Raw genomic sequence first — 25,429 nt, 5'->3', positions numbered from 1 at the left:
CTGCGTCCCATACACACATCCGTGAGAAAAATTGCAGATGCAGACTTAGTCCCATATGCACGAAAATGTTAAGTATTTCAACCATTCTTCATTAACTCAAAAATCTGGAATGTTCATCTTTGAACATCAACCACATTATCGTGGATGGATGGATTGGTGGCTGACTGGCAGGCAGGCTCAGGCGGTATGGCGGCTATTTTGTGTTTAGGCAGGAGGATGGGTGGCTATTTGGGCAGGCTGCAGGCGGATGGGTGGCTATTCGAGCTTTAGGCAGGCGGATGGGTGGATATTCGAGCTTTGGGCAGGTGGATGGGCGGCTATTTGGGTTGGCGGTGTGGGGAAACCTACTGGTGATTTATTTGATTATGATTTTAAGATATCAAATTTATTACTTCTAAGCAGACTGTATTTTATAATTTATTGTCACCAGTAAACTTCCCTTCACATATTTTGGGGGGAGTTCATATTTTAATCTTATTGTAATTAAACGGTAGATATAATTACATCATACAGCATTATATATTTTTGGGTTATATATTTAGTTTAGCAACATTATTAGGATAATAAGAGCTATAAATACACTTCTTTTAGAAATGATTTATTAATTTTTCTGTGGGGAGCCCCTACGGCTCCCTGGAGCTTATCGGGCTAATGTATGTTATATTAGACCGGAACATTAGTTAAGGAGTTCAGACCTACCAGGGACCAGTGCCAGAACCTGGCCCCTTCAGAGAGGTTTCAGGGAGCAATGGCCCTGGAAAACCCCCTTGTGGCTGGGGTTTTCCTTATGTGCCATCGACCAGGGTCAGGCACCCAGAATTTAGGCATAAAAAAAAAACCCACATGGTAAAAAGCTAAAACAAAAAACAAAGAGAGGTGTGAGTGCCGTATAGGTACTCTGTATTACCTCTATTTCAGAAATCTGTCTTGCTCTGAAAGGGAAAGTGAGTAATGAGTAGTACTCAAGACGGGGCAGCACCAGTGATTTAAATACTATTTGCATTGCTGTGTGATTTCTGGATATGAACGTTCTCATAATACTTTGAATCATTTTCATGACCACCGTTATATATACTCGGTTATGTTTACTAAAAGTGAGGTCGTCAGACATCATAATTCCTAAATCTTTTGCATGTTGCTTTCCTTATATGAGTAGGCCTGATTGTGTCCTGAACCGTGTTTCACTTAAGTTCCTCGTTTCCACTGTACATCTCTACCTGGAACTTATCACTGCTAAGCATTATATTATTTTCCGTTGTCTAATCGAAAGTTTTATTAATACCGGCTTGAAGCGGAAATTTTCATGCAAATTTTTGTACCATCTGCAAAGGATGACACGAAGCTATGACTAATATTTTTGTCTATATCTGAAATAAGAATGAGAAACAGCAGTGGTGCAAGGACTGTGCCCTGGGACACAGCTTTTCGCTGCATTTGGACGTTATTTGAAAATCCAACCCCACTTTACCCGTTATTCCTATTGATCTCATTTTATGGGCTATCACTCAATGATCACACTTATCGAATGAATTTGCAAAGTGTGTGTATACAACATTAGCATTTTGTTTTTTCTTCCAAAGATTCTGTGATTTTGTCATAGTGGTTGAATAATTGTGAAAGCCAAGATCTTCCGGCTCTAAATCTACGTTGACCTGGGTTGTGAAGTTCATTGTTTTCCATAAAACTGGAGATTTGATTCCTTATCACTCTTTCAAACACTTTTATTAAGTCATTTTATGCAGCTTCACTGTTATGGCAGTCTATTCACCAGCGTAATCTGTAGCGACTTAGCTTTATCTTGACACACGTAAAGTAACATCAATCCCAACTAGTTTCCACGCAGATCGCTATTAAATGAACTAAATATTAAGAAATAACATTTTCTCCAAGCCTAGACTAATCTTAGCAACCATAAGAGCCAAGCACCTCTAATAATCATGTGCCACCAACTTTCATTGTCAAATAATAGGATGCGGACCCTGCAGTTGTACCAAGGCCCTCCTGTACCTTGACTGACGACCATAAACCACCACACCTGACAAGCGTAGATCATTATATCTGGTCACATACTTCCCTATCAATGGCTTGGGGTAATCGCAGAGGCATAAGACTTAGGGCTCTGTACTGGCTTATTGATCTAGCACTGTTGACACTGCACCTTCTGGAAAAGACGGTCTGACCCAAGGTTACTACCTACCTGATGTCATCACTGTTTCCCAACCCTCACCTAAGGTAATGATTCTATGGGCGGCTGCTGTTGACGATGCAATTTTGCATTCATTTACATATCATTACAAAGAACCGATTCACATACGCCAATCTTAACGTACACCTTTCATTAAAGAACAAACAATACGAGTACTTTCCATACAGTTTACATATCCATCCTTCGAACAAGTGAAATATATCATATAAATTGGGATTTGCAGTCTACAGATAAAGATCTTGAGAGCACTTATCTTAAGTTTTGGGGAAGGGCCTCCCTGTGGGGTACTCCAGCCCAGACACACACACACACACACACACCCCGACACCATGAACACTCACTCTGACGCTTCTCTGGCCTCAGTTTTCTAGGCGGTGTTTGCCTTGTGTGGCATACACTGCCGTGTGTTGTGTTGTTCGATGGCCAGGAGTACCTCATCAGCACCAGGGTTGCATGTGCTTAGGGGCTTCCTTCCCTAAGCGCCCTGTGAGTACTGCCCCTGCGTGACAGGGTTATCTTCCCTGGGGCGTTCGGGAATCATTCCCGTAGAGGTTCTTGTTGCTCGGCATTTGCCTCGCCTTTGGGGCCAGCTGGGGCGTGGGGCCCTTGTTTGGCCCTGGGTAAGGACTGGTATTGTGATGGTTAGGGCGTCAAGGTGTTGCGCGACCTGCCACCTAAGCGGCGACCGGTTCCTGTTGCCTCTGGAGACAGTGTACTTTTACGGGGTTTTTCTTTCGTTTTTATTTTTATTTGCCTGGTGGGGTCTGCCTAGTGTGACTATAGTTCCACTGGTAGTGTTTGGTGGCCCTCTGCTAGGCCCCCGTGATTGTACACGTCACAGGGATTTTCAGTGTTGTCCTCTACCCCTTTGTTAGTTTTGGGTTTTAACTGGTTAGTAACACCTTGCGCCGGCTTCCCGTAGTTGTTACCCTACGGGCCCTGGAAACCAGTTGGGGCTCGGTGGACCATTGAATGTGTCTTCCGGGTTCCTGCTAGCAGGATGTGGGGGATGCCTGCTAGCAGGTTGTGGGGGATGCCTGCTAGCAGGTTGTGGGGGATGCCTGCTAGCAGTTCTGGGGCTGTGGGGGATGCCTGCTAGCAGTTCTGGGGCTGTGGGGGATGCCTGCTAGCAATTCTGGGGCTGTGGGGGATGCCTGCTAGCAATTCTGGGGCTGTGGGGGGGATGCCTGCTAGCAGTTCTGGGGCTGTGGGGGATGCCTGCTAGCAGTTCTGGGGCTGTGGGGGATGCCTGCTAGCAGTTCTGGGGCTGTGGGGGATGCCTGCTAGCAGTTCTGGGGCTGTGGGGGATGCCTGCTAGCAGTTCTGGGGCTGTGGGGGATGCCTGCTAGCAGTTCTGGGGCTGTTTGCCCCTGCCTGGGTTGTCTGCTTCTAGGCAGAGTTTTTCGCCCATCCAGTCTGCTTGCTTCCCACTTTTGCTGGCGTGTTTTCATATCTTTGAGTCGGTCACAGCCCCCTGTTCTGGTGGCCATTTTCTTCAGCTGGTTTCCCGGCGTGGCCTCCAGGGTGGCGTTAGGGTTTGTTTACATGCGCCTGGGTGTGCGAGTGAGCGTCTTGGGTGAGTGTTTTCACCTTTTTCAGTTTGTTTTTTTACCTTTTTCAGTTTGTTTTTTTCTTCTGTTGTCGTTTCTTTGGTTTTCTGCTGTTTTCTGCCCGTCTTGTGTTCCTCTGGGAACGTTTGAGTGTTGATTTTACTCCAGGTTTTCCGTTTTTGTCTGTTTTGGGTCTGGGCCCTAGGGTTTGGGCTTAGTGTCCCTGTCTGTTTATGCTTGCTCCCACACCTTGTCCCACGGTTTTTGGTCTGTTTTGACTGTTTCCCTGGGGATTCTGTCTGGGGCTGTGCTTTGCCTTTCTGTGGTGTATCTCCGCCGGCAAATATGGTGGTTTGGGCTCCCCCGGGTTCGATTCCGGGTTCCTTTGGGTTCCTTGGTTTCGTTCCGGAGGTTTCTTCCTCATGGGCCCCCCTTTGTGGGTTCAGGGGGCTTTGTTTCCTCGTGTGTGACCCGTTTCTGCTTTCTGGGGTTCCGGGGTCTTCCTGGCTTGCAGACTGATCTTTTTGGGTCTTGGCATGTATTGTGGTCATGTTGGGACTTTGGGTTTTGTTGTCGAGGTGGGCCTTTTGATGCAGTTTTGTGCCTTCTTCACCAGGCCGGCATGGTGCTCTCTGCCCACTGGTCGGCGGCTTGTAATTTTCTTTTCACGTGTATGTGTGTGTACACATGTACATATGTACACTGTAATTACCCAAGTGTAGTTACAGGATGAGAGCTACGCTTGTGGTGTCTCGTCTTCCCAGCACTCTTTGTCATGTAACGCTTTGAAACTACTGACGGTCTTGGCCTCCACCACCTTCTCACCTAACTTGTTCCAACCGTCTACCACTCTGTTTGTGAAAGTGAATTTTCTTATATTTCTTCGGCATCTGTGTTTAGCTAGTTTAAATCTATGACCTCTTGTTCTTGAAGTGCCAGGTCTCAGGAAATCTTCCCTATCGATTTTATCAATTCCTGTTACTATTTTGTATGTAGTGACCATATCACCTCTTTTTCTTCTGTCTTCTAGTTTTGGCATATTTAATGCCTCTAACCTCTCTTCGTAGCTCTTGCCCTTCAGTTCTGGGAGCCACTTAGTAGCATGTCTTTGCACCTTTTCCAGTTTGTTGATGTGCTTCTTAAGATATGGGCACCACACAACCGCTGCATATTCTAGCTTTGGCCTAACAAAAGTCGTGAACAATTTCTTTAGTATATCGCCATCCATGTATTTAAAAGCAATTCTGAAGTTAGAAAGCGTGGCATAGACTCCTCGCACAATATTCTTTGTGGTCCTCAGGTGATAGTTTTCTATCTAAAACCACCCCTAGATCTCTTTAAGTCTAGCCAGCCTGCGGTCTATTCCCGGGCTCATGATGTTCATAAGTTTGCTGCGTTGGCTGCCGTTTTTGGCAACGTGTCTTGGGTTGACATTCGGGCCCAGGGTTTTTGGAGATTGAACAGGGTTCTGGCCGCTCGCTACCTTGTGAATATCCCTGGGCCTGGTAGGGCCTGCGTTGCATTAGATCAGCGGTTGCAGCCAGTTGTCTCGACTTCACGTTGAGGAGTGAGGACGGATCACTTCCCGGGTAAGTCCCTGTTTTCCCTATCTTTGGGTAGCTAGGTCCGGGGAGCTGACAGGGCTTCCCCCAGAAAACCAGCGTTGAATGTTATGACAATCGACTCATGTGTTGTTTGGTCAACATATTTCAGCCACGTTATTGTGACTCCTCGTCTGCTAATGAAACGCCATTTTCCGGGCAAGTCTCCGAGGCTCCCAGGCATCCCTCCCTCCCTCCCTCCCGGTCGGCGGTGTTTTTTGCGCTTTTTGACATCCAACCGAAGAACTGAAGGTTGGGTCGCCGGCAGGTGGGTCTGGGGCTTCCCCTTCCCCCTCCTAGAGAGGGGGAGGTTGCGCAGACAGAGGTGCAGTGACATGATGACGTCGTGCCCGTTTGCTAATTTTCGTTTGGGGAATTCTGTTCACTTATTCGGTCTTAGGTCGCAATAGTTTTACCAGAATTGGGGTTTGTTTTGAGGCGCCTACCTCTCTGAGTGCCTATCCTGGTTGATGGCAGACATAGAACGTTCCTAACCACATGGGGGGTCTCTATAGGCCATTGCTCCTCGTGCCTTTCTAGAGGAGGCCAGGTTCTGGCTCATGGTCCCCAGTAGGCAAGTACTCCATGCATTGATGCCTGAAAGTTATGCATATCCATTCAGCCTGGAGAGCAACAGGGAACCTCCGGGACTCACCCAGAAAATGGCGTGTTTCCTGGTTTTTTGTTTTATATTTAGTTTTGAAATATAATTAGGGTAATGAAAATCTATTAACCACTTAACTGCGCCAACCGAGTATTCTCGGTCGGTGGGAAACTGCGTCAACCGAGAAGACTCTCTTATTTTTTCGTACACATTCTAAATGTGTGCACGGTTGGTTGTGTATGAAATGGACTCTTAGGACCTCCAGTGAGAGGCAGCCATCTTGGAAAAAATTCACAGAATGCCCTAGGACTGCTGGCTGAGTTAGTACTGAATGAGCAACCATGGGTGGTGCACGCGCCTCTGGCTCCCAAACACCTGTCCGACGTGGTGTTGAAAGATCACGCTCTGTCGGTGAAATTCAAACCTTATTGTTTGAAGATCATAAGGGTAATAATAATGGTGAAGCTAGGCGCATTAAGGACCTAACACAAAGGTCGGATGCAAGTGATACAGCACCTATGAGGACTATACAGCGAGTGTATCCAATTGTAGCTCTGAGCACCATCCTTGCCCACCTATGCTATCTCCAATTTATTTAGATGAATCATTTTCTGCATTCAGTGATGATGCATCTGATAAAAGGAGCATAGATGAACAGTGTTAGCGGCTTCCATGGTGGTGTTTTCCATAGATATTTTTAAGAATAGCTGAATCTCTTCCTGACTGACAGACACTCTTTGAGGCTAGCTGAATCTCTTTCTGTGTGGGACCTTACAAAGCGATCTTTTCAAGACAACCTTACAAATTGATCTTTTCCTGTAATCTTTTCAATACTACCTTATGCTATACAAGCTTGGCTACATACAACCTACAAGTACTAAAGCCAAAGGTGTATGTGAATACGTTATTTGCAAGCACACAGAATGAAGAAACAGGAAGCAAAAATTTATCTGTACCTGGTGCACTGAGAGCGAAGTAACGCTGTGTACCATGGACTACTTCGTTGATTATTACTCACTTCCGAAGTACTGAGTGTGTAATACAGTGTGTTACTGTGTAAATAGTGTGTGAAACTGTACATATTGTAATTTTTAGTGAATTTTTAACAGGTAATATTGCGACAATAAACATTTATTGTGGACACATTACTGACACATGTATCAGTTCCATGGAACATTATGAACGTTCCACTGTATACATATTGTAAAGGTCACAAATATGCATCATATATGAAAAAAAAATAAAACTGCATTGGAAATACATAGAACAAATAATTGTAAATATATTTGTGGCAACACCCGGTGCTTGAATGGCCTGCGCAACCGTGTCTGGGAGCTTCACGCACGGGCGACCAGCCCCTGATGACGTCACAGCGCACCTTGTCCACGTCCCCACAGCCAAAGTAAGTGGAATTTGGTATTTATTTTTACATAGGAAGGGAATTAAAAATTTTTACGAAGAAAAAAGAATTTTTGGGAACATTTTATTTCATGTGCACAGGGGGAATTTCACAATAAACTCGGCGCAGCATTGTGGTTAAAACACCTGTTTTAGAAAAGATTTATTAATCTGAAACTTTCAAACTCATGGGTCATTGAACTATAATGACACAGATGAAGGAAAACCAAGCGTGGTTTACAGTAGAGTATTCCCTTATATGTCCACCCTCACTCAAGTTGTTTCATCACAGAAAATGTCTATAAGGAGATTTCAACACGTGTAGCTAGCATCTCTTGCTTCAACCTTTAAATCGATTTACAAAGATAGGTGTGCCATAAATCAGTGAACAAAATTCATGGAAACTCGGTCGTTCACTTGTTGTATGGATCACTCTGGCTGGTGTTTAATTATTATGGTTCACTAGTTGTTTGGTCCACTTGTGTAATCCAACTTGTTATATGAAGGAATTATTAATTGTAACCTATGATATAATGAGTGTGTCTTCCACCGGTCTGTGAAGACCGGTGGAAGACCAACATTTCCAACATCGTTAGCAAATCCTCACATTCCCTGCTTTGGCGAACCAGAGTTCGTCGAAACGGCCGAGTAAATCCTGCCTGACAAATGCGCGACCCAACCAATGCTTTGCCGAACTGAGGTTCTTCGAATCTAGGTTGTTCTGTACAGTATTGTAATACAATAGTAGTAGGCATCCATCAGTCTCGGGAGACTATGGAATTGTGCTCTGGTTGTTGGTCTGGAGTGGTCTCTCCAGGGTGCAAAGCCAGAGTAGGTTGATATGGAGGAGAAGCTGTTACCCAAGCACCAGGTTCCCCTTCTCCACAGCGCCAAAAGTCTCCAATGAAAAGGCAATTGCCAACACGATTGGTTCCAGCGCCGTCGCAGGAACTGTGAGCTCCTGAGTTGATCTCGAAGTTGGTGAAATTAGGCACAAGGACTTCTAACCCGGATACCGCCGTGGTTGGGGCTCGGAGAAGAACCTCCCCAGCAATACTGTACAGTACTACTTTGATTCAAAGAACTTCGGTTTCTAATACAGATAAAATGCTAATACAGATAATAATACAATACATTATCTGTGTTAGCATTTTACCTATTTGTTACAATAGACCCAACACAGAGTGTATCTGAGGGTATCATTGATATTTAATTTTAAGTTTCATTTCATTAATTTGTTTAGTATTTAATTTTCATCGTTCAATATACAGTAGCCTATATATGGCCTTTGTTGCATGTAATTTTAGAATGTGATAACTAATATTTGACCTGTTTTACAGCCAGACCCCCAATTGCTTCAGCAAATGATGAAAGTGTACATGTGACAGCATATGAAAGAAACCTTAATGAAGGTCAGCATTGTTTGAGAGTGGCTCTCCAGCTATACAAGACCATAGCCCGTAGTCGTTTTCAAGAGGTAGTGTTATTGAATGTTTATGTATACTTCCTAAGATAGCTTTTTTTTTTTTTAAGGTTTTGTATAAGTGTTTCTCTAACTTTATTGTTTGGCTGATGATGGGCAGTAATTATGTGATTTTATCTAGATCAATTTGAAGGGCATTACAATCATCTGCATCTCCTGTTTTTCCCACTATCTTAGCATCATCCACAAACATGTTCATATAATTCTGTATTCCTTCTGGTAGAGCGTTAATGTAAACTATGAACATAACTGTTGCAAGAACTGAGTCCTGTGGTAATTACTTGGTGTAGTTACAGGAGGAGAGCTATGCTCGTGGTGTCCCGTCTTCCTAGCACTCTGTCATAGAACGAATCTACTGCTATGCAGGAGATAACCGTAACAGCTCCTCCCCAAGGCCTCTTCCTATCGTCTGAGATGCTAATGCGGATTGGAGATTGAAAGTGAGAGGTTCCACATCGTGGACTCGGGAGAGGGTGTCCGCGACAACGTTGTCCGAGCCTTTGATGATGATGTTTAGGTTATAGTTCTGCAAGTACAAGGCCCAGCAAAGTAAGCGCTGGTTGGAGAACTGGGCCTGCTGCAGGAACCAAAGGGGATATGATCTGAGATGATGTCGACGGGATGATAACCTTGGAGATTGGGTTCATAGTGTTGCAAGCAGAGGATGATAGCCAGTAGCTCCTTTTCAACTGTACTATAGTTCCTCTGATGTGGTTTCAGCTTGTAGCTGTAGTAGCTGATTGGTAGGATCTCATCGCCTCGCTGCTGCATCAGCACACCCACAATGCCGGTGGTGCTGGCGTCAACATTGAGGACGAAGGGTTTCATTACATCTGGCGAGGCGAGAATTGGATTAGTACAGAGTAATGCCTTTAATTGTTCAAATGCATTGGATTGAGAATTTGTCCACATGTATTTCTGCTTAGGGCTGGTCAGGTTGATGAGGTGTAGCCACTGAACTGCAGTTCCTGCAAAATCGGCGATAATATGATGCTAATCCTAGGAAGCGCATAAGCTGCTTCCATGTAGTAGGCTTAGGGGTAATGCTGTATGGGATGAAGATGTATGTCAAGAAGTGCTATGCCTCCACTGCCTATAATATGACCTAGACAAGGCACTTTACCTTTGGAAAATGTTTACATGCCCAAAATAATTGAGGCCAGCCTGGGGGAGCTTGAGGAACAATTGTAGCTGGAGCAGATGGTCGCTCCAGGTGGATATTGTCACAACGATGTCATCCAAATACGCGTAGGTGTCTTCAAGGCCCTGGATAATGATGTTGACAGCTCTCTGAAAAGTAGCCGAGGCATTACATAGTCCAAAGGGAAGTCGCACGTACCTGAATAGGCCAAAGGGAGTGATGAAGGCGGAAATATTCTTGGCATGCTCTGTCAAGCTGATCTGGTAGTATCCTTTTAACAGGTCTATCTGTGAGAGATACTTTGCATTATCTATAGCATCTAGAATATCGTCGATGCGTGGCAAGGTATAGGAGTCCTTTATCGTGACAGTATTTAGTCTACAATAGTTGGTACAGAGTCTTACCTTACCGTGTGACTTTGGCACCAATGTACAGGGTGAGGCCCAGGGGAACTCACAAGGTGTGGCCTGCCTATTGTCGAGGTGGTGCTGCACTTCAGCTTCTGTTGACTGACGCGGTAGTATGGTTGACGAATTGGCATTGTGTCGGGAAGTAGCTTGATGTTATGTCGCACTAATATACATTCCTGCAGAATGTCTTGGAACAAATCTCTCTGCATATTGAAGATGTGGATGAGAGTAGCACTGTTGGATTCCTGGAAATAGTTAGGAAGATCATTTAAGATTACGGAGTTCGAGAGCATGGTATTAGAATCAATGCACTCAGGAGGAGAAGCAGGGTAGATGTTAGTGAGTATATGGATCCTTGAATGTGTGTAGGAACATTAACACAGTGGGAGGATTACCTTGATACTGCTTCAGAAGATTGATGTGGTACAGTTGGGTCTTCTGCCACCTATCTGGTGTGTCTAGAATGTAGTTATGATTATTCCAATATTCTTTGATGCAGTATGGACCTGAAAATTTACTTTGGAAGGGTGAGCCTGGGATAGGAAAGTAGGCCACAACGAAATCTCTAACATTAAATTTTCTTACTTTACTATGTTGGTCAAAGTGTGCTTTCATTTTATTCTGGGATGTTTGTAATAACCCCATCTGCTTTACACCCTTTCCTCACTCAATACCCCAGCTTAATGCTGCTTGCTGAACAATGTGACCCCCCAATGAACTACAGCAATTATCAGTTCTGAAATATTAAATGAGGAGGAAGCAACAAGTAGAGGGTTTATTAATTTAAAATTAATCCTCAAACCGCTAGGGGCCCAAATGGAATTAACACCCACAGGTACAAAAAAAAAAAAAAAAAAAAAAAATTCTTTCGTCTTATAGAAGTGTTCATTTTTGTTCCCTGATCACGGAAAAAATAACAAAAAAATCGTAGGTGGCATATTTTAGCCGCAATAGGGTAGGGAAGTGTGGCAAAAAAGGGGCGTTGGCAGAGCCTTCGCCAGACGAGGTCTACTCCGCCCGAGCTGTCAGACGGCAGTTGCCACAAATATATTATTACCTAATTATTTCAATGTCTGATTTTTTCTTAGTTTTTTTTTGCAGTAATATTATTCCATACAGTGAATTGTGGTATATTTATATAATAAAATGTGTGAACCATCGCTGTACTCAAAATTATGGTGTGCATATTAGTGATTCAATTATGTTCATAAAACAATAAACAAATAGTTTTGCTGTTGTTACACTATATACACAGGTTATATATAAGTATCTGCATGTTTTGTTCACTATAACGAACTACTAAGTTGGTCTTGTGAGTCAAAAAGCAACGAGGAGTGACCGCCACACACCAGCGAGCCACTCACTGCCACACCCTCCCTCAACACCACCTCACTCACCCTCATTCTCCTCCCACAATACTGTTTTTGCATTTATTCACTATACACAGACGTTATATATACGTATTTACATGTTTTGTTCACCATAACTGTACATCTAAGCTTGTATGGTGAGTAAAGGCACAGACGTAGTTATTCACACAGTCAGCTGGTGATGGCCACCCTTAAGGCCAGACGCACTAATATTTCTCCTTCAAAAATATTGTTTGTGGTGTTATTATGCTATATACACACATTATATATAAGTATCTACCTGTTTTATTCACCATACCTGTACAAATAAGCTGGTATGGTGTCCAAAGACCATAGTGGCCACCAGTAAACAACATGACAAGTCGTGCAGACTTCGCTCCTCCCTCACCAAAATGGCGGCTCCCAACCTCCTACTCTTGCTGTTATCTCACACTATACACATGCTATATATAAATATCTACATTTGTGTTCACCATAGCAAACCAATAAGCTGGTATGGTGAGTGCAGTCAATAAAAGGTGGCCACACACAGTCAGAAGACGATGCCACAACCCTCCCTCCACAGCCTTACTCCTCCTTCCATGAAGCACAGCGCTAAATATCACCACAATCCTGCTATTATCAGAATCCTGGTCAGTTTTATCACAGTCAGGGGGCTTCAGTAATACTATCACTGCTAAATAATAGCAGTATCATATATATTATGGCATTTGTAGGCAATGCTGTGGTCACAAGCTGAACAGCGGTGCTGTGAGCTCGTGCTGCGTGCGCCAGCCTTGGTGGCTTGCTCAATACTGACACTCTAACACCCAAGAATGTTGGCCTGGATTTTTTTTCTAGGTGGCATCTGGCAACTATCAGTCGTGGTTGTACTATAGCTGCCCCTATCCCAGGCGGGGCGTTTAAATTATAGCGCTAGACACGAAATCGTATATAAATGATGTGCGTGGTTTCGGTTTTGTCACTGATATCATATATATATGATATGCACGGTTTACGGGTTAAGGAATAAAAACTTCACTTGTTCACTGCCACCACCTTCCCGCTCACATACCTGAATGTGTCTAAATTGATCCCCAGGGAGGAAAGAGATGAATAATCAGGAAACTCAAGTGCATAAGACTCTTGGTAATAATAATGCTTGGGAAATGAATTATACCATTTACTTTACTGATTGAAGATTGAACGACAACTTTAATATCCATAAAATGGAGGAGAACACAGGGGATTTCTAGCACAGCAAATGAAAACCACAAAAGAATGACCCAGCATTAATCAAAAGGGGAACAGATAACTAAACACAACTACATTAATACACTTTATTTACTTGAAACACATATATTTAAATAAAAAATTGGAAAATATCCTACTCTAAAATTCTCAGAGGCAAATGGTCTTCAATACCAAATATACATGAAATACTCAAGTGCACAATTACCTTCAATACTGCAACTTGCCAAAAATGTTGATTGACTGCCCCCAGGTCACCTGACCTGTACCCCAGTTGAAGCCCCAAGACACACTAACTTTAATATTTTCTTAAACTCTTCCAGTGGACAACAAACTCCACCCACCTAGTTCCTAGGCCCAATAAGCCCCTCTCAAGGCCTATAGCCAATGGATTTAAACACAACTGGGTGCTCTAGAAGCTTGGCCAATGGAATTGTCAGGCCCTACCCTGGGGGACTCCACCTCTTGGCCTTCCTGATTTTCAACCAATCAGATCCAGGCTTGACCATAAGGGTCTATTCCCCTTGACAGAGTACTCACCCGTTCCCACGCTCACATGCCCGGACTTGGCGTCAGAGGTCCCAGACCCTGGGTGACTCTCGAGTTTATGGCACCTAGGGAACCCCTCAATTCGTTACTGGTTTTAGAGAGAGTCGAGAAGGAGAGGAAATGGTTGGGACGGATGGATTGGGAGGGATTAGGGAATAGGAGATTGGTGGTCTCCCAGGAAAGACATCTGACCCCAAAAGTTTTATGGTAAGGGAATGCCTGGACAACAGGGAAGGGAAATGAGGCAACTGGGGGAGGAGCGAATGAACAAGGACAAGAGGAAAGGGAGGAGGAAGGAGGGGAAAAAAGGCAGAGGGAAGAAGCCATGGTCTGTACAGATAATTACATGTTGACAAGTTAGCACCTCTGAGTCCCACCTCGCTTTGTGGGAGTTTGAAGGTTGCTCTGTCCCGTTGAATCAGGGTGACACTCACCGTCTTTGCCTCCGCCATGCTGCTTGTTGGATCAGTGACACCTTTGACCCGTAGTCCTGCGAGTGGTGTTCCTTGCTTGTACTCCAATTCGCCCAGTCCAGTGAGATTGATATTCAGGTGCAAGCAGCTTTGGCATTGCATGCGTGGTTTAGATTGCTGCAACGTGCAAGATTGCTTGCCTTTACAGATGCCCCGCAGCTGCCCCCACTTTGGTTATAAGGACCCGGACTTGGGGAATGTTAATCACCTCGACTTTGGTTTTATCTGCACCCCTAGTTCTTCCCCTGCTGTGGTTTTGCTCTCCCCCCCCCCCCCACCTACTCTTGCTCCCAAACATTTGAGGGTTTCAGAGTTGGGGCATGGGTTTTCTTGGTGGTGAGACTCGGGCGTCTTCGGGGATTATCTTGAGGTTATCCTGAGATGATTTTGGGGCTTTAGTGTCCCCGCGGCCCGGTCCTCGACCAGGCCTCCACCCCCAGGAAACAGCCCGTGACAGCTGACTAACACCCAGGTACCTATTTTACTGCTAGGTAACAGGGACATAGGGTGAAAGAAACTCTACCCATTGTTTCTTGCCGGCGCCCGGGATCGAACCCGGGACCACAGGATCACAAGTCCAGTGTGCTGTTCGCTCGGCCGACCGGCTTCCCCATCTGGATCAGGGGCGGGGGCATTCTAAAGCCTGTTCCTCCTGCCGGAGCCTTTGTGCCACGGCAGCAGGCCCCCTTCATCCCGGCTTTTCTGGCGGACTCTGCTTTTTCTCCAGAGGCAGAGGGGTTGGAGGACTGCTCGGCCCCGGGTCCTGACGTGGAGGTTCCCGGGGCTGGGGAGGAGTTGACTTGGGGGGCTTGGGCCCCGTTTGATCCCGCTTAGGTGTTGGTACCCTCAATGCGGGGCTTGTTGTTACAGGGGGAGGGGTTTTCCTATTTCCCCTCCTTGTTCGAGTTCGAGTTTCTTGCTGTTCTCCCTGGGTTCGGTTCTAGATTCCTTTAGGTTTTTCGGTTCCCTCCTTCCAGAGATTTTAGGCTTCCTGCATCACTCCCAAGGTGATGCAGGAGGCTCATGCGAGACCCGGATTACGCCTGGGTAATGGATCCATCTTCTTTCGAGTTTGGCCCCTCGTTTCCTTACTAGGTGTATTACGAGGTGCTGGAGTCTTCCTGGTTGGCAGACTGCCCTTTCTTTTTGTTGGGGGTGTGGCATTCATTCTGTCGGACCCGCACGCTTGAATGGCGGAAGTTGACTACGGTTGTTCAGGTTTACCTAGGGGGTGAGTTTGAGCACCTCACTGATTGTTCGGCCCCGTACTTCCTTGTGATGTCAGTCAGGTGCAGCTTCACGTGCAGGATCCCTCCCTTTCGGTGTCCCCAATGGCTGAGGGTTTGTGCACCCATGGGCATTTGGCTTCGGTCTTGCGTTTCTTTTCCCTTCTGGAGCTGTCTTCAGACTGGCTCAGGGATAATGTAAAGGAACTGGGATCATGGCCGGTGTCCAGTGTTTTTACTTTGGCAGCTTGGGCGTCAGCTGTCTCGTTGAAGTTGTTTGCACCAATTCTGAAGGAGGCGGTGTGTCTGTTCTTTGCTTCTCGCCTTGTGTGCCGACAGGCAGTCTCTCTGTTCTTTGCTTCTCGCCTCGTGTGCCGACAGGTGGTGCTCGTTCACTCTTTGGAATCAGCTTGGGCCCTGGCTCTTAGATTTTTGTCTCCTTTCTGTGGGGAGCTCCTACGGCTCCCTGCAGCTTATTGGGCTAATGTATGTTATATATAGACCAGCGCCAGAACCTGGCCCCTTCAGAGAGGTTTCAGGGAGCAATGGCCCTTATCTGCCATTGACCGGGGTTAGGCACCCAGAAAGGTAGGCATAACAAAACAAACCCCACATGGTAAAAAACTAAAACAAAAAACCGAACAGAGAGGTAGAAACCCTACAATTCCAAGGAAACAAGCAAACGTCACACTTTACTGCCACGCCGATCGTCCGCGCAGCCCTCCCCGCCCCGAGAGGGGGAGGAGGAAGCCCCGGACCTCACCGTGCCAGCTGCGTAGCATCAGTTCGTAAGCTAATTAATGTCAACCGGGATAGACACTTCTCTGACCTCAGTTTCCTAGGCGGTGTTTGCCTTGTGTGGTGTTCACTGCCGTGTGTTGTGTTGTGCGGTGGCCAGGAGTACCTCATCAGTACCAGGGCTGCATGCGCTTAGGGGCTTCCTTCCCTAAGAGCTCTGTGAGTACTGCCCCTGCGTGACAGAGTTATCTTCCCTGGGGCATTCGGGAACCATTCCTGTAGAGGTTCTTGCTGCTCGGCATTTGCCTCGCCCTTGGGGCCAGCTGGGGCTTGGGGCCCTTGTTTGGCCCTGGGTAGGGACTGGTATTGTACTGGTTAGGGCGTCAAGGTGTTACGCGACCTGCCACCTAAGTGGCGACCGGTTCCTGTTGCCTCTGGAGATGGTGTACTTTTGCGAGGGTTTTCTTTTGTTTTTATTTTCATATGCCTGGTGGGGGTCTGCCCAGTGTGGCTATAGTTCCACTGGTAGTGTTTGGTGGCCCTCTGCTAGGCCCCGTGATTGTACATGTCGCAGGGGTTTTCAGTGTTGTTTTCTACCCCTTGTTATTTTTGGGTTTCTTAACCGATTAGCAACACCTTGCCCAGGCTTCTCGTAGTTGTTACCCTACGGGTCCTGGAAACCCCTGTCGGGGCTCGGTGGACCATTGAATGTGTCTTCCGGGTTCCAATCCGTCTTTTACGGGATCGTTGGTTGCTGTGCCCTTGTCTCTGGGTGACAGTCACCACTTTTACCTCTGTCATGCTGCCTGTTGGGTCACTGACACCTTGACCCGGAGTCTTTTGAGAGAGATTCTCTGCTTGTTCTCCAGTACTCTCCTGATGTTATTACTGTTCAGAGTACAGGCAGCATCCGTGTTGCAAGCTTGGTTAGGTTGTTGCAACACGCTAGGTTGGTTTCCCACTCGGATGCCCCGTTTTGGTTAGGTGCTGTTTGCCCCTTTCCCTCCTTGTTCCCGGCTCCTGACCGTCTGTGGGTTTCGGGGCGGGGTTTAGTTAGGGCCGAGACTCGGGCGGTTTCAGGGGCTGCTCCGTTCGGGTTGGGGATGGAGATTTTCGAGCCTGTACCTCCTGCCAAGGCTTCTGGGTCTTACCAGCGGCCCTTTCTTGCTGTCTTTCCCATGGACTCTTCCTTTTCTTTAAGGGCGAAGGACTTAGAGGATGGCTGTGCCCCGGGGCCTCTGTTGCGGGTTCCCGGGGCTGTGGGGGATGCCTGCCAGCAGTTCTGGGGCTGTTTGACCCTGCCGGGGTTTTTCTGCTTCTGGGCGGAGTTTTTCGCCCATCCAGTCTGCTTGCTTCCCAATTTTGCTGGCGTGTTTTCATATCTTTTGCGTCTGTCATAGAGGGGGCTATGACAGACGCAAACAGGCAGAGGGCAGAAGAAAATGGCTACCAGAACAGGGGGGGTTCTGGTAGCCATTTTCTTCTGCCTGTTTCCCGCCGTGGCCACCAGGGCAGCGTTGCGGTTTGTTTACATACGCCTGGGTGTGCGACCGAGCATCTTGGGTGATTTTTTTTCACCTTTTTCGGGGGTTTTATTCTCCTGTTGTCGTTTCTTTGCTTTTCTGGTGTTTTCTGCCCGTTTTCTGCTCCTCTGGGAATGTTTGAGTGTTGATTTTACACTGGGTTTTCCATTTTGTCTGTTTTGGGTCTGGGCCCTAGGGTTTGTGCTCAGTGTCCCTGTCTGTTATGCTTGCTCCCACACCTTGTCCCTCGGTTTTCGGTCTGTTTTGACCGTTTCCCTGGAGGTTCTGTCTGGGGCTGTGCTTTGTCTTTGTGTGGTGTATCTCTGCCGACAAATGTGGTGGTTTGGGCTCCCCCTGGTTCGATTCTGGGTTCCTTTGGGTTCTTTGGTTTCGTCCCAGAGGTTTCTTCCTCTTAGGCCCCCTTTGTGGGTTCAGGGGGCTTTGTTTCCTCGTGTGTGACCCGTTTCTGCTTTCTGGGGTTCCGGGGTCTTCCTGGCTTGCAGGCTGATCTTTTTGGGTCTTGGCATATGTTGTGGTCGTGCTGGGACTTTCGAGTTTTGTTGTTGAGGTGGGTCTTTTGATGCAGTTTTGTGCCTTCTTCACCTGGCCGTCGTGGTGCTCTCTGCCCTCTGGTCGGCGGCTTGTAATTTTCTTTTCACGTGTATGTGTGTGTACACATGTACATGTGTACACTGTGTGTGTGTGCACATGTGTTTGTACATATGCATGTGTGTGTAATACACCTTTGTGTGTGTATTTATGTGTATATATGTATATGTACATAATGTATATGTATATATGTATGTATACTTTTTCTTTCGGAAGGGGCTCTGTTCCCTTCTCTGTTGACGAGGCGCTGGGGGAGCAGCTTGCTCTGTTGGCTCTCGCATGGTCCCGCAGTTAGTGGACGCTTTTGGTTGTCTTCCGGCCTCTGGTGGCGGCGGCGGACGTCTTCTTCCCTGGTGAATCTGCGGTTCTTCTGGACTTCTCCAGTCTGCGCCCTGAATTCTATGCTCTCATCGGAGGACTGTTGTCTCCGGTCCGGCTTCTGTTGGGTCCGGGTGCCTGGATGGTGGCCCTGGACCTCCAGGTCAATTCTTGGCACGTTCTTCTCCAGTTTTCTGGGACTGGCACAGTTAGTGGTGGGGCTTCAGGCTTGCCACTTTTGTTGCCTTCCCTAGTTTGTAATTGGCACTTGGTGTATTTACGCATCTTTACCGGATCTTGGTGCCCTGTTTGAGTCTGCTTGGGATTCCGTGTCTGGCCTACCTCGACGACTGGCTGGTGTGGGCTCCCAGTCGGTCCGCTTGTCTGCTCGCCAGGTGTGTGGTTCTTTCCAGATCGCCGGGTTTGGTTTCCTGGTGATCTGGAGGCCGTTCCATCTGTTTCTGTCCCGGGTTCGAAACTGGCTGGGTCTTGTTTAGGGCTCTATGTCCGCTCCTTGTCCTTCCCTCCAGAAGTGTTGTTGCGGCTGTGGTCCCACCTTCGGCTGTTCATGAGGGGGTCCCGGGTTGCTTGCTCGAGCAGTTGTGTGGGAGTTTTAACTTCGACGTGCAGGTCTGCCCGCAGGGTCGGGTTTGGCTTCAGCGTCTGTTTGATTCCTTCGGAGACTCCCCTTCCGTCTCTCTTGCAATCGTTGGATTCATTCCTCCGGGGATCATCTGTTGGTGCTGCGTCACCAGCTTCCTCTTTGGGGTTTTCGGGGTTCTGTGCCTTGGCACATCCCCGAGCCTTCACTCGATGTGTTCATGGATGGGTCATCTCTTGGCAGGGGCTTTGTGACCAGTGCTCACCAGGTTGGCTGGGGATGGTGGGGTCTGGCCATCTGTCGGGCTCATAGCACGGTTCAGGAGTTCGTGGCTGTCTGATTTGCTCTTCGGAGGGTTCGGGTCACTCGGTGCTCTACCATTCAGCTCCATTCGGACTGTTCTCTGGCGGTTCTTTGCCAGAACCACAGGGCTTCTTTTAGGTGTTTGCCTTTGGGGTTGGTCCCTTCGAGTGGCTCATTTGCTGGATTCTCGGGGTTTGGCTAACCGTGAGATTCATGTCCGGGGTGTGTCCTATGTCCTGGCGGACAGCCTGTCTCTGTTCATTCCTCTGTTAGCGGATTGGCCAGTCGTCACTGACTCATTTTGTTGGCTCTGCCGGACGTATGGACTCCTGGCCATGGACGTCTTCGAGTCGGCGTGGTCTAGGCGTCGCCCATTCTATGTGGCGCCCTTACCCGCCTTCGAGGCGTTCACGTGCATGCCTTTCGGCAGGACTGGTCGAGGTGGGGGTACCTGTTCCTCTTCTCCCGGTCCAGCTGTTGCTTCGGGTTCTGGCTCGGTTGGAGCCCACTCCCAAGAGAGTAGTCCTCATGGTCACTTGGTGTCCAGCCCAGCTTTATTTTCAGGCGATGCTTGATAGGTGTCCTAACTCGGGGCGTATTTCCTGCAGCTCCACCTCTTTCGGCAGGTCGGACCGGTCCTGTCCGTGACTGGTTCGGCCTTATCCTCGGCTCTTCGCGTCTGGTATTTTGACACGGGTATCAACATCTCTGTGGTGATCAGGTGGCTTTGTTGATGGTGTCCCACCTGCAAGCTTCGTCTCGGCGACAGTATGATGTTCCTGGTGTTTCTATACACCTTTTTCTTGCTCTTTGTAGGTCGTCTTCTCTTTCGCATCGGGTTGTCTCGTCCTTTCTTGGGTTTTCAGAGTTACAGTTATTTGATGTTTCTTACTGTCGCCTCGTTTTGTGCGGCGCTGGCGGAGCTGTTCCGGGGTGGACGTCACATCTTCCCTGTTCCGTATGCTTTCTTGTGTTTTGTTTCACCTTCGGCCTGCTCATGCATCACCTGAGCCATCAGGGTGCCCTCTTATCTTCTCCTCAGTTTGTGGTAGCCCCTTTGGTTCAGGTTTCTGCTCTTTGGTACTGGTGGTAGGTTTATACGTTTGCAGCCTTTCTCCGTCCTTCTGGTGATGGTCGAGATGGCTGCTTACCGGGGGGGTCCTTGGGTTATTGATGCTTGATTGGTTCGGCCGGGGGTGCGTCCTGTGTTGTCCGGTTGCGCTTTTTGCCGTTACCTGCGTACCGTGTCTGGGGATGCGCTCTGGGTTGATCTGGTTCCCCTTGTTCCCTGTTTCAGGGCTCAGATCTCCCAGGTCGTCCGCAGAGTTTTTAGGTCTTCCAGCCTGCGGTCTATCCTTGCGCCCATGCCGTTCGGACGTTTGCAGCTTTCGCTGCTGTGTTGGTGACGTCTAGGGCTCATTTCGGGCACAAAGATTTGAGGGTCACACAGGTTCCCGACCGCCCATTCTTTATGTGCGTGTCTGCTCCTGTGCGTTCTTGTTGCTTTGGGTCGCAGGTTGCAGCCTGTTGTCTCGGCTTCGCGTTGCGGAGTTTGTGGCGGCCGCCTCCCGGGTTAGCCCTTTCTTTTCCTTCTCTTTGGGTATGAAGCTCCAAGGAGCCATAGGGGCTCCCCACAGAAAACCAGCGTTGAATGTAATGAAATGCCATTTTCTGGGTGAGCCCCAGAGGCTCCCTGGCAACCCTCCCTCCCACTGGTCGGCGATTTTTTCGCGTTGGTTGAAGCTTAGCTTCCGAACTGATGCTAGGCAGCCGGCGTGGTGAGGTCCAGGGCTTCCCCCCCTCCCTCTCTCGGGGCGGGGAGGGCTGCGCGGACGATCGGCACAGCAGTAAAGTGTGATGTTTGCTTGTTTCCTTGGTTATTGTAAGGAGTTTCTACCTCTCTGTTCAGTTTTTTGTTTTAGTTTTTTACCATGTGGGGTTTGTTTTGTTGTGCTTACCTTTCTGGGTGCCTAACCCCGGTCGATGGCAAATGAGGAAAACCCCAACCACAAGGGGGTTTTCCAGGGCCATTGCTCCCTGAAACCTCTCTGAAGGGGCCAGGTTCTGGCGCTGGTCCCTGGTTGGTCTGAACTCCTTAGCTAATGTCCCAGTCTAATATAACATACATTAGCCCGATAAGCTCCAGGGAGCCGTAGGGGCTCACCCAGAAAATGGCATTTCATTACATTCAACGCTAGTTTTTTGTCCATTGCTGTTTGCAGAGTCTGCGGTGGTTCATTTTCTGCAAGCAGTTTTGTCTAGTTGCCAGCCTATGTCGGACTTGTTGGTTCTCCTGGGGGAGGCAATGGTGGTCTTGCCTGGGAGGGCCGTGCCAGTTCCCGGGGTTCCTTCGGTCATCATAAGCCAGTAGTGCCAGACTCAGGACCGACACCTCCTGTGGAGCCGTCGGCGTCTGGTCAGTGCAGTGATTGCTCTGAGCGTCGTTTGGACTCTCGTAGGGGTCGTCGGACCTTTTGGGGGTCGCGCTGTTGACTGGGCGATAGGGGGGAGGCTCGCGCTGTTTGCTCTCGCCTGGTCCCACGATTCATGAGCATTTCGGGTCGCTTTCTCTGGCCTGTGGTGGCGTTGGGTTGCTCCTCCTCCTTCGGAGGGATCGAGGCTGGCAGGGCAGGCCTCTTCTCCTGGGCTCTATCAGGTCATCCGGGAGTGGGTTCGCTTGGGCGTGGTCAAAACGACAATGTCCCTCAGTTGGGCGTTTCCCACCTGTTTTCAGTTCCGAAACGGGACTGTGCGGATCTGCGATTTATACTGGACTTCCATTCGGTTTGAAACTGGCACCTCGTGTGTTCACACGCTCTACCCAGGTCGTGGCGACCCATTTGCATCTGTTAGGGGTTTAGGTTCTGGCTTACCTTGACGACTGGCTGGTGTGCGCTCCCAGCCAGTCCGCATGTCTGCTCCCCAGGGATTTGCTTCTTTCCCAGCTCACCAGGTTCAGGTTCCTGGTGAACTGGAGGAAGTCTCATTCGGTTCCCTCTCAGGTTCGGACATGGCTGGGTCTTGTGTAATTACCTAAGTGTAATTACCTAAGTGTAGTTACAGGATGAGAGCTACGCTCGTGGTGTCCCGTCTTCCCAGCACTCTTTGTCATATAACGCTTTGAAACTACTGACGGTCTTGGCCTCCACCACCTTCTCACTTAACTTGTTCCAACCGTCTACCACTCTATTTGCGAAGGTGAATTTTCTTATATTTCTTCGGCATCTGTGTTTAGCTAGTTTAAATCTATGACCTCTTGTTCTTGAAGTTCCAGGTCTCAGGAAGTCTTCCCTGTCGATTTTGTCAATTCCTGTTACTATTTTGTATGTAGTGATCATATCACCTCTTTTTCTTCTGTCTTCTAGTTTTGGCATATTTAATGCTTCTAACCTCTCCTCGTAGCTCTTGCCCTTCAGTTCTGGGAGCCACTTAGTAGCATGTCTTTGCACCTTTTCCAGTTTGTTGATGTGCTTCTTAAGATATGGGCACCACACAACAGCTGCATATTCTAGCTTTGGCCTAACAAAAGTCATGAACAATTTCTTTAGTATATCGCCATCCATGTATTTAAATGCAATTCTGAAGTTAGAAAGCATAGCATAGGCTCCTTGCACAATATTCTTTATGTGGTCCTCAGGTGATAGTTTTCTATCTAGAACCACTCCTAGATCTCTCTCTTTATCAGAATTCTTTAAAGATTTCTCACATAATATATAGGTTGTGTGGGGTCTATGTTCTCCTATTCCACATTCCATAACATGACATTTATTAACATTAAATTCCATTTGCCAAGTGGTGCTCCATATACTTATTTTGTCCAGGTCTTTTTGAAGGGCATGACAGTCATCTAAATTTCTTATCCTTCCTATTATCTTAGCATCATCAGCAAACATGTTCATATAATTCTGTATACCAACTGGTAGATCATTTATGTACACAATAAACATCACTGGTGCAAGAACTGAACCCTGTGGTACTCCACTTGTGACATTTCTCCATTCTGATACATTGCCTCTGATTACTGCCCTCATTTTTCTATCAGTCAGAAAATTTTTCATCCATGATAGAAGCTTACCTGTCACCCCTCCAATATTTTCCAGTTTCCAGAACAACCTCTTATGTGGAACTCTGTCGAAAGCCTTTTTTAGGTCCAGATAGATGCAGTCAACCCAACCATCTCTTTCCTGTAATATCTCTGTGGCTCGATCATAGAAACTGAGTAAATTCGATACACAGGATCTTCCAGATCGAAAACCATACTGTCTGTCTGATATTATATCATTTCTCTCTAGGTGTTCTACCCATTTAGTTTTGATTAGTTTTTCCAATACTTTCACTATTACACTTGTCAATGATACAGGTCTATAATTGAGGGGGTCTTCCCTGCTGCCACTTTTGTAGATTGGAACTATGTTATCCTGTTTCCACCCGTCTGCTACGATTCCTGTACACAGGGATGCCTGAAAGATCAGGTGAAGTGGAATGCTGAGCTCAGATGCACATTCTCTCAGAACCCATGGTGAAACGCCATCTGGGCCAGCTGCTTTGTTCTTACCGAGCTCCTTGAGCATTTTTTCCACTTCGTCTCTAGACACCTCTATGTGTTCTATGTTGTTCTCTGGAATTCTTATTGTATCTGGTTCCCTAAAGATTTCATTTTGTACAAACACACTTTGGAACTTTTCGTTTAGTGTTTCACACATTTCCTTTTCATCTTCCGTGAATCTATTTCCCATTTTCAACCTCTGAATATTATCCTTTACCTGCAATTTGTTGTTTATGAATTTATAGAATAGACCTGGTTCTGTTTTACATTTGTCCGCAATCCCTTTTTCAAAATTTCTTTCTGCCTCTCTCCTCACTGCCGTGTAGTTGTTTCTCGCATCTTTGTATCGCTGGTATGTTTGGGGGTTCGGCCTCTTCCTGTATTGATTCCATTTTTGTGTCTTTCGGTCTCTAGCCCTCTCGCAATTTCTATTGAACCAATCCTGTTTCCTAGTTCTGCATCTCTGTTTTGGTATAAATTTTTTTGTGCCTTTATCATATATTTCACAAAACTTGCCATACATCTCATTCACTTCCTTGCCTAGCATCAAGTCTGTCCAATTATACTCACTAAAAAAAATTTCTAAGGTCACCATAATGTCCTCTCCTGAAGTCTGGTTTTTCAACTGCTTCAACCTCCTTATTTTCTTCCAGCTTATAACGCATTGCATACTTTATTCCCAAAAAGACATGGTCACTTTTACCCAAGGGAGGAAGGTACTGAATGTCAAATATCTCTTCCTCCTTCCTGGTAAATATCAAATCTAGCATGGAGGGAACGTCCCCTTCCCTCATCCTCGTAGCTTGTTTAACATGTTGATACAAGAATGTTTCCAGGATGAGGTCTACAAATTTACAGGTCCAAAAATCTTCTGTTTTAGCTTCATATGCTTCCCAGTCTATGGATTTCAAGTTGAAGTCACCGACTATCAACAGTCGTGATCTATCGTTATCCGCTCTCGCTATAATCTCTCTCATTATTGTTATAAGACCTTCACGTTTACTATCTAGCTCCTCCTTTGACCATGTGCTGCTTGGCGGTGGACTATATGCATTTATCATCATTAGTTTATCATCCTCATAGCAGATCTCTAGTGCTATTATGTCAACTTCTTGTGGATTGGCAGTCATTATTTCCTTCACCTTTAGGTGTTCTTTTACCAGCACAGCAACGCCACCGCCTTTCCTAATTTTTCTGTCCCGTCTCCAAATTGAGTAGCCCCTTGGGAATATGACCTCATTTAAAATTACATCTTCAAGTTTTGTCTCCGTGAGTGCAACAATGTCTGGTGTCTGCAGCTGTATTACATCACTTAACTCCAGTATCTTCGATCTCACTCCATCTATGTTGGTGTATGCAATCTTCAGGAACTTGTTCCCCCTCTCCTTATTCTTCACTCCCCCTCTCTCTATTGATTTTGTTGGTTTGCCTTTATGTACCACTTTACTGGTTTGCCTACCCCTATCACTTTGTAGAAAAAAGAATTTATTTCTTCTTCATTCCTGCTCTCATTTAAATGTTTTGCCTCGGCGAGGTTCAGTTTCAGCTTC

The 25,429-nt window shown here is 46.9% G+C and overlaps 1 protein-coding gene across 12 annotated transcripts in view; it reads left to right on the top strand.

Annotated features, from left to right (window-relative positions):
* Positions 1-25,429, top strand: part of LOC123750762 (uncharacterized) — a 387,264-nt gene that overhangs the window by 249,149 nt on the left and 112,686 nt on the right. For 10 of the 12 annotated variants that reach the window (XM_069326267.1, XM_069326271.1, XM_069326268.1 and 7 more), the window contains one exon: positions 8,700-8,836. The exons of 1 other annotated variant lie outside the window; for it this stretch is intronic. In XM_069326267.1, coding sequence (XP_069182368.1) covers positions 8,700-8,836 — 137 coding nt within the window. Of the gene's footprint in view, positions 1-8,699; positions 8,837-25,429 lie in introns of those variants that run through there. One more of the 12 variants, XR_011229011.1, reaches the window with a different exon arrangement.

This window comes from Procambarus clarkii, chromosome 18, assembly GCF_040958095.1.
Source record: "Procambarus clarkii isolate CNS0578487 chromosome 18, FALCON_Pclarkii_2.0, whole genome shotgun sequence".
Classification (NCBI taxonomy): Eukaryota; Metazoa; Arthropoda; class Malacostraca; order Decapoda; family Cambaridae; genus Procambarus; species Procambarus clarkii.
The sequence above is the reverse complement of the archived record's forward strand: the minus strand, read 5'-3'. Positions and strand labels throughout refer to the sequence as shown.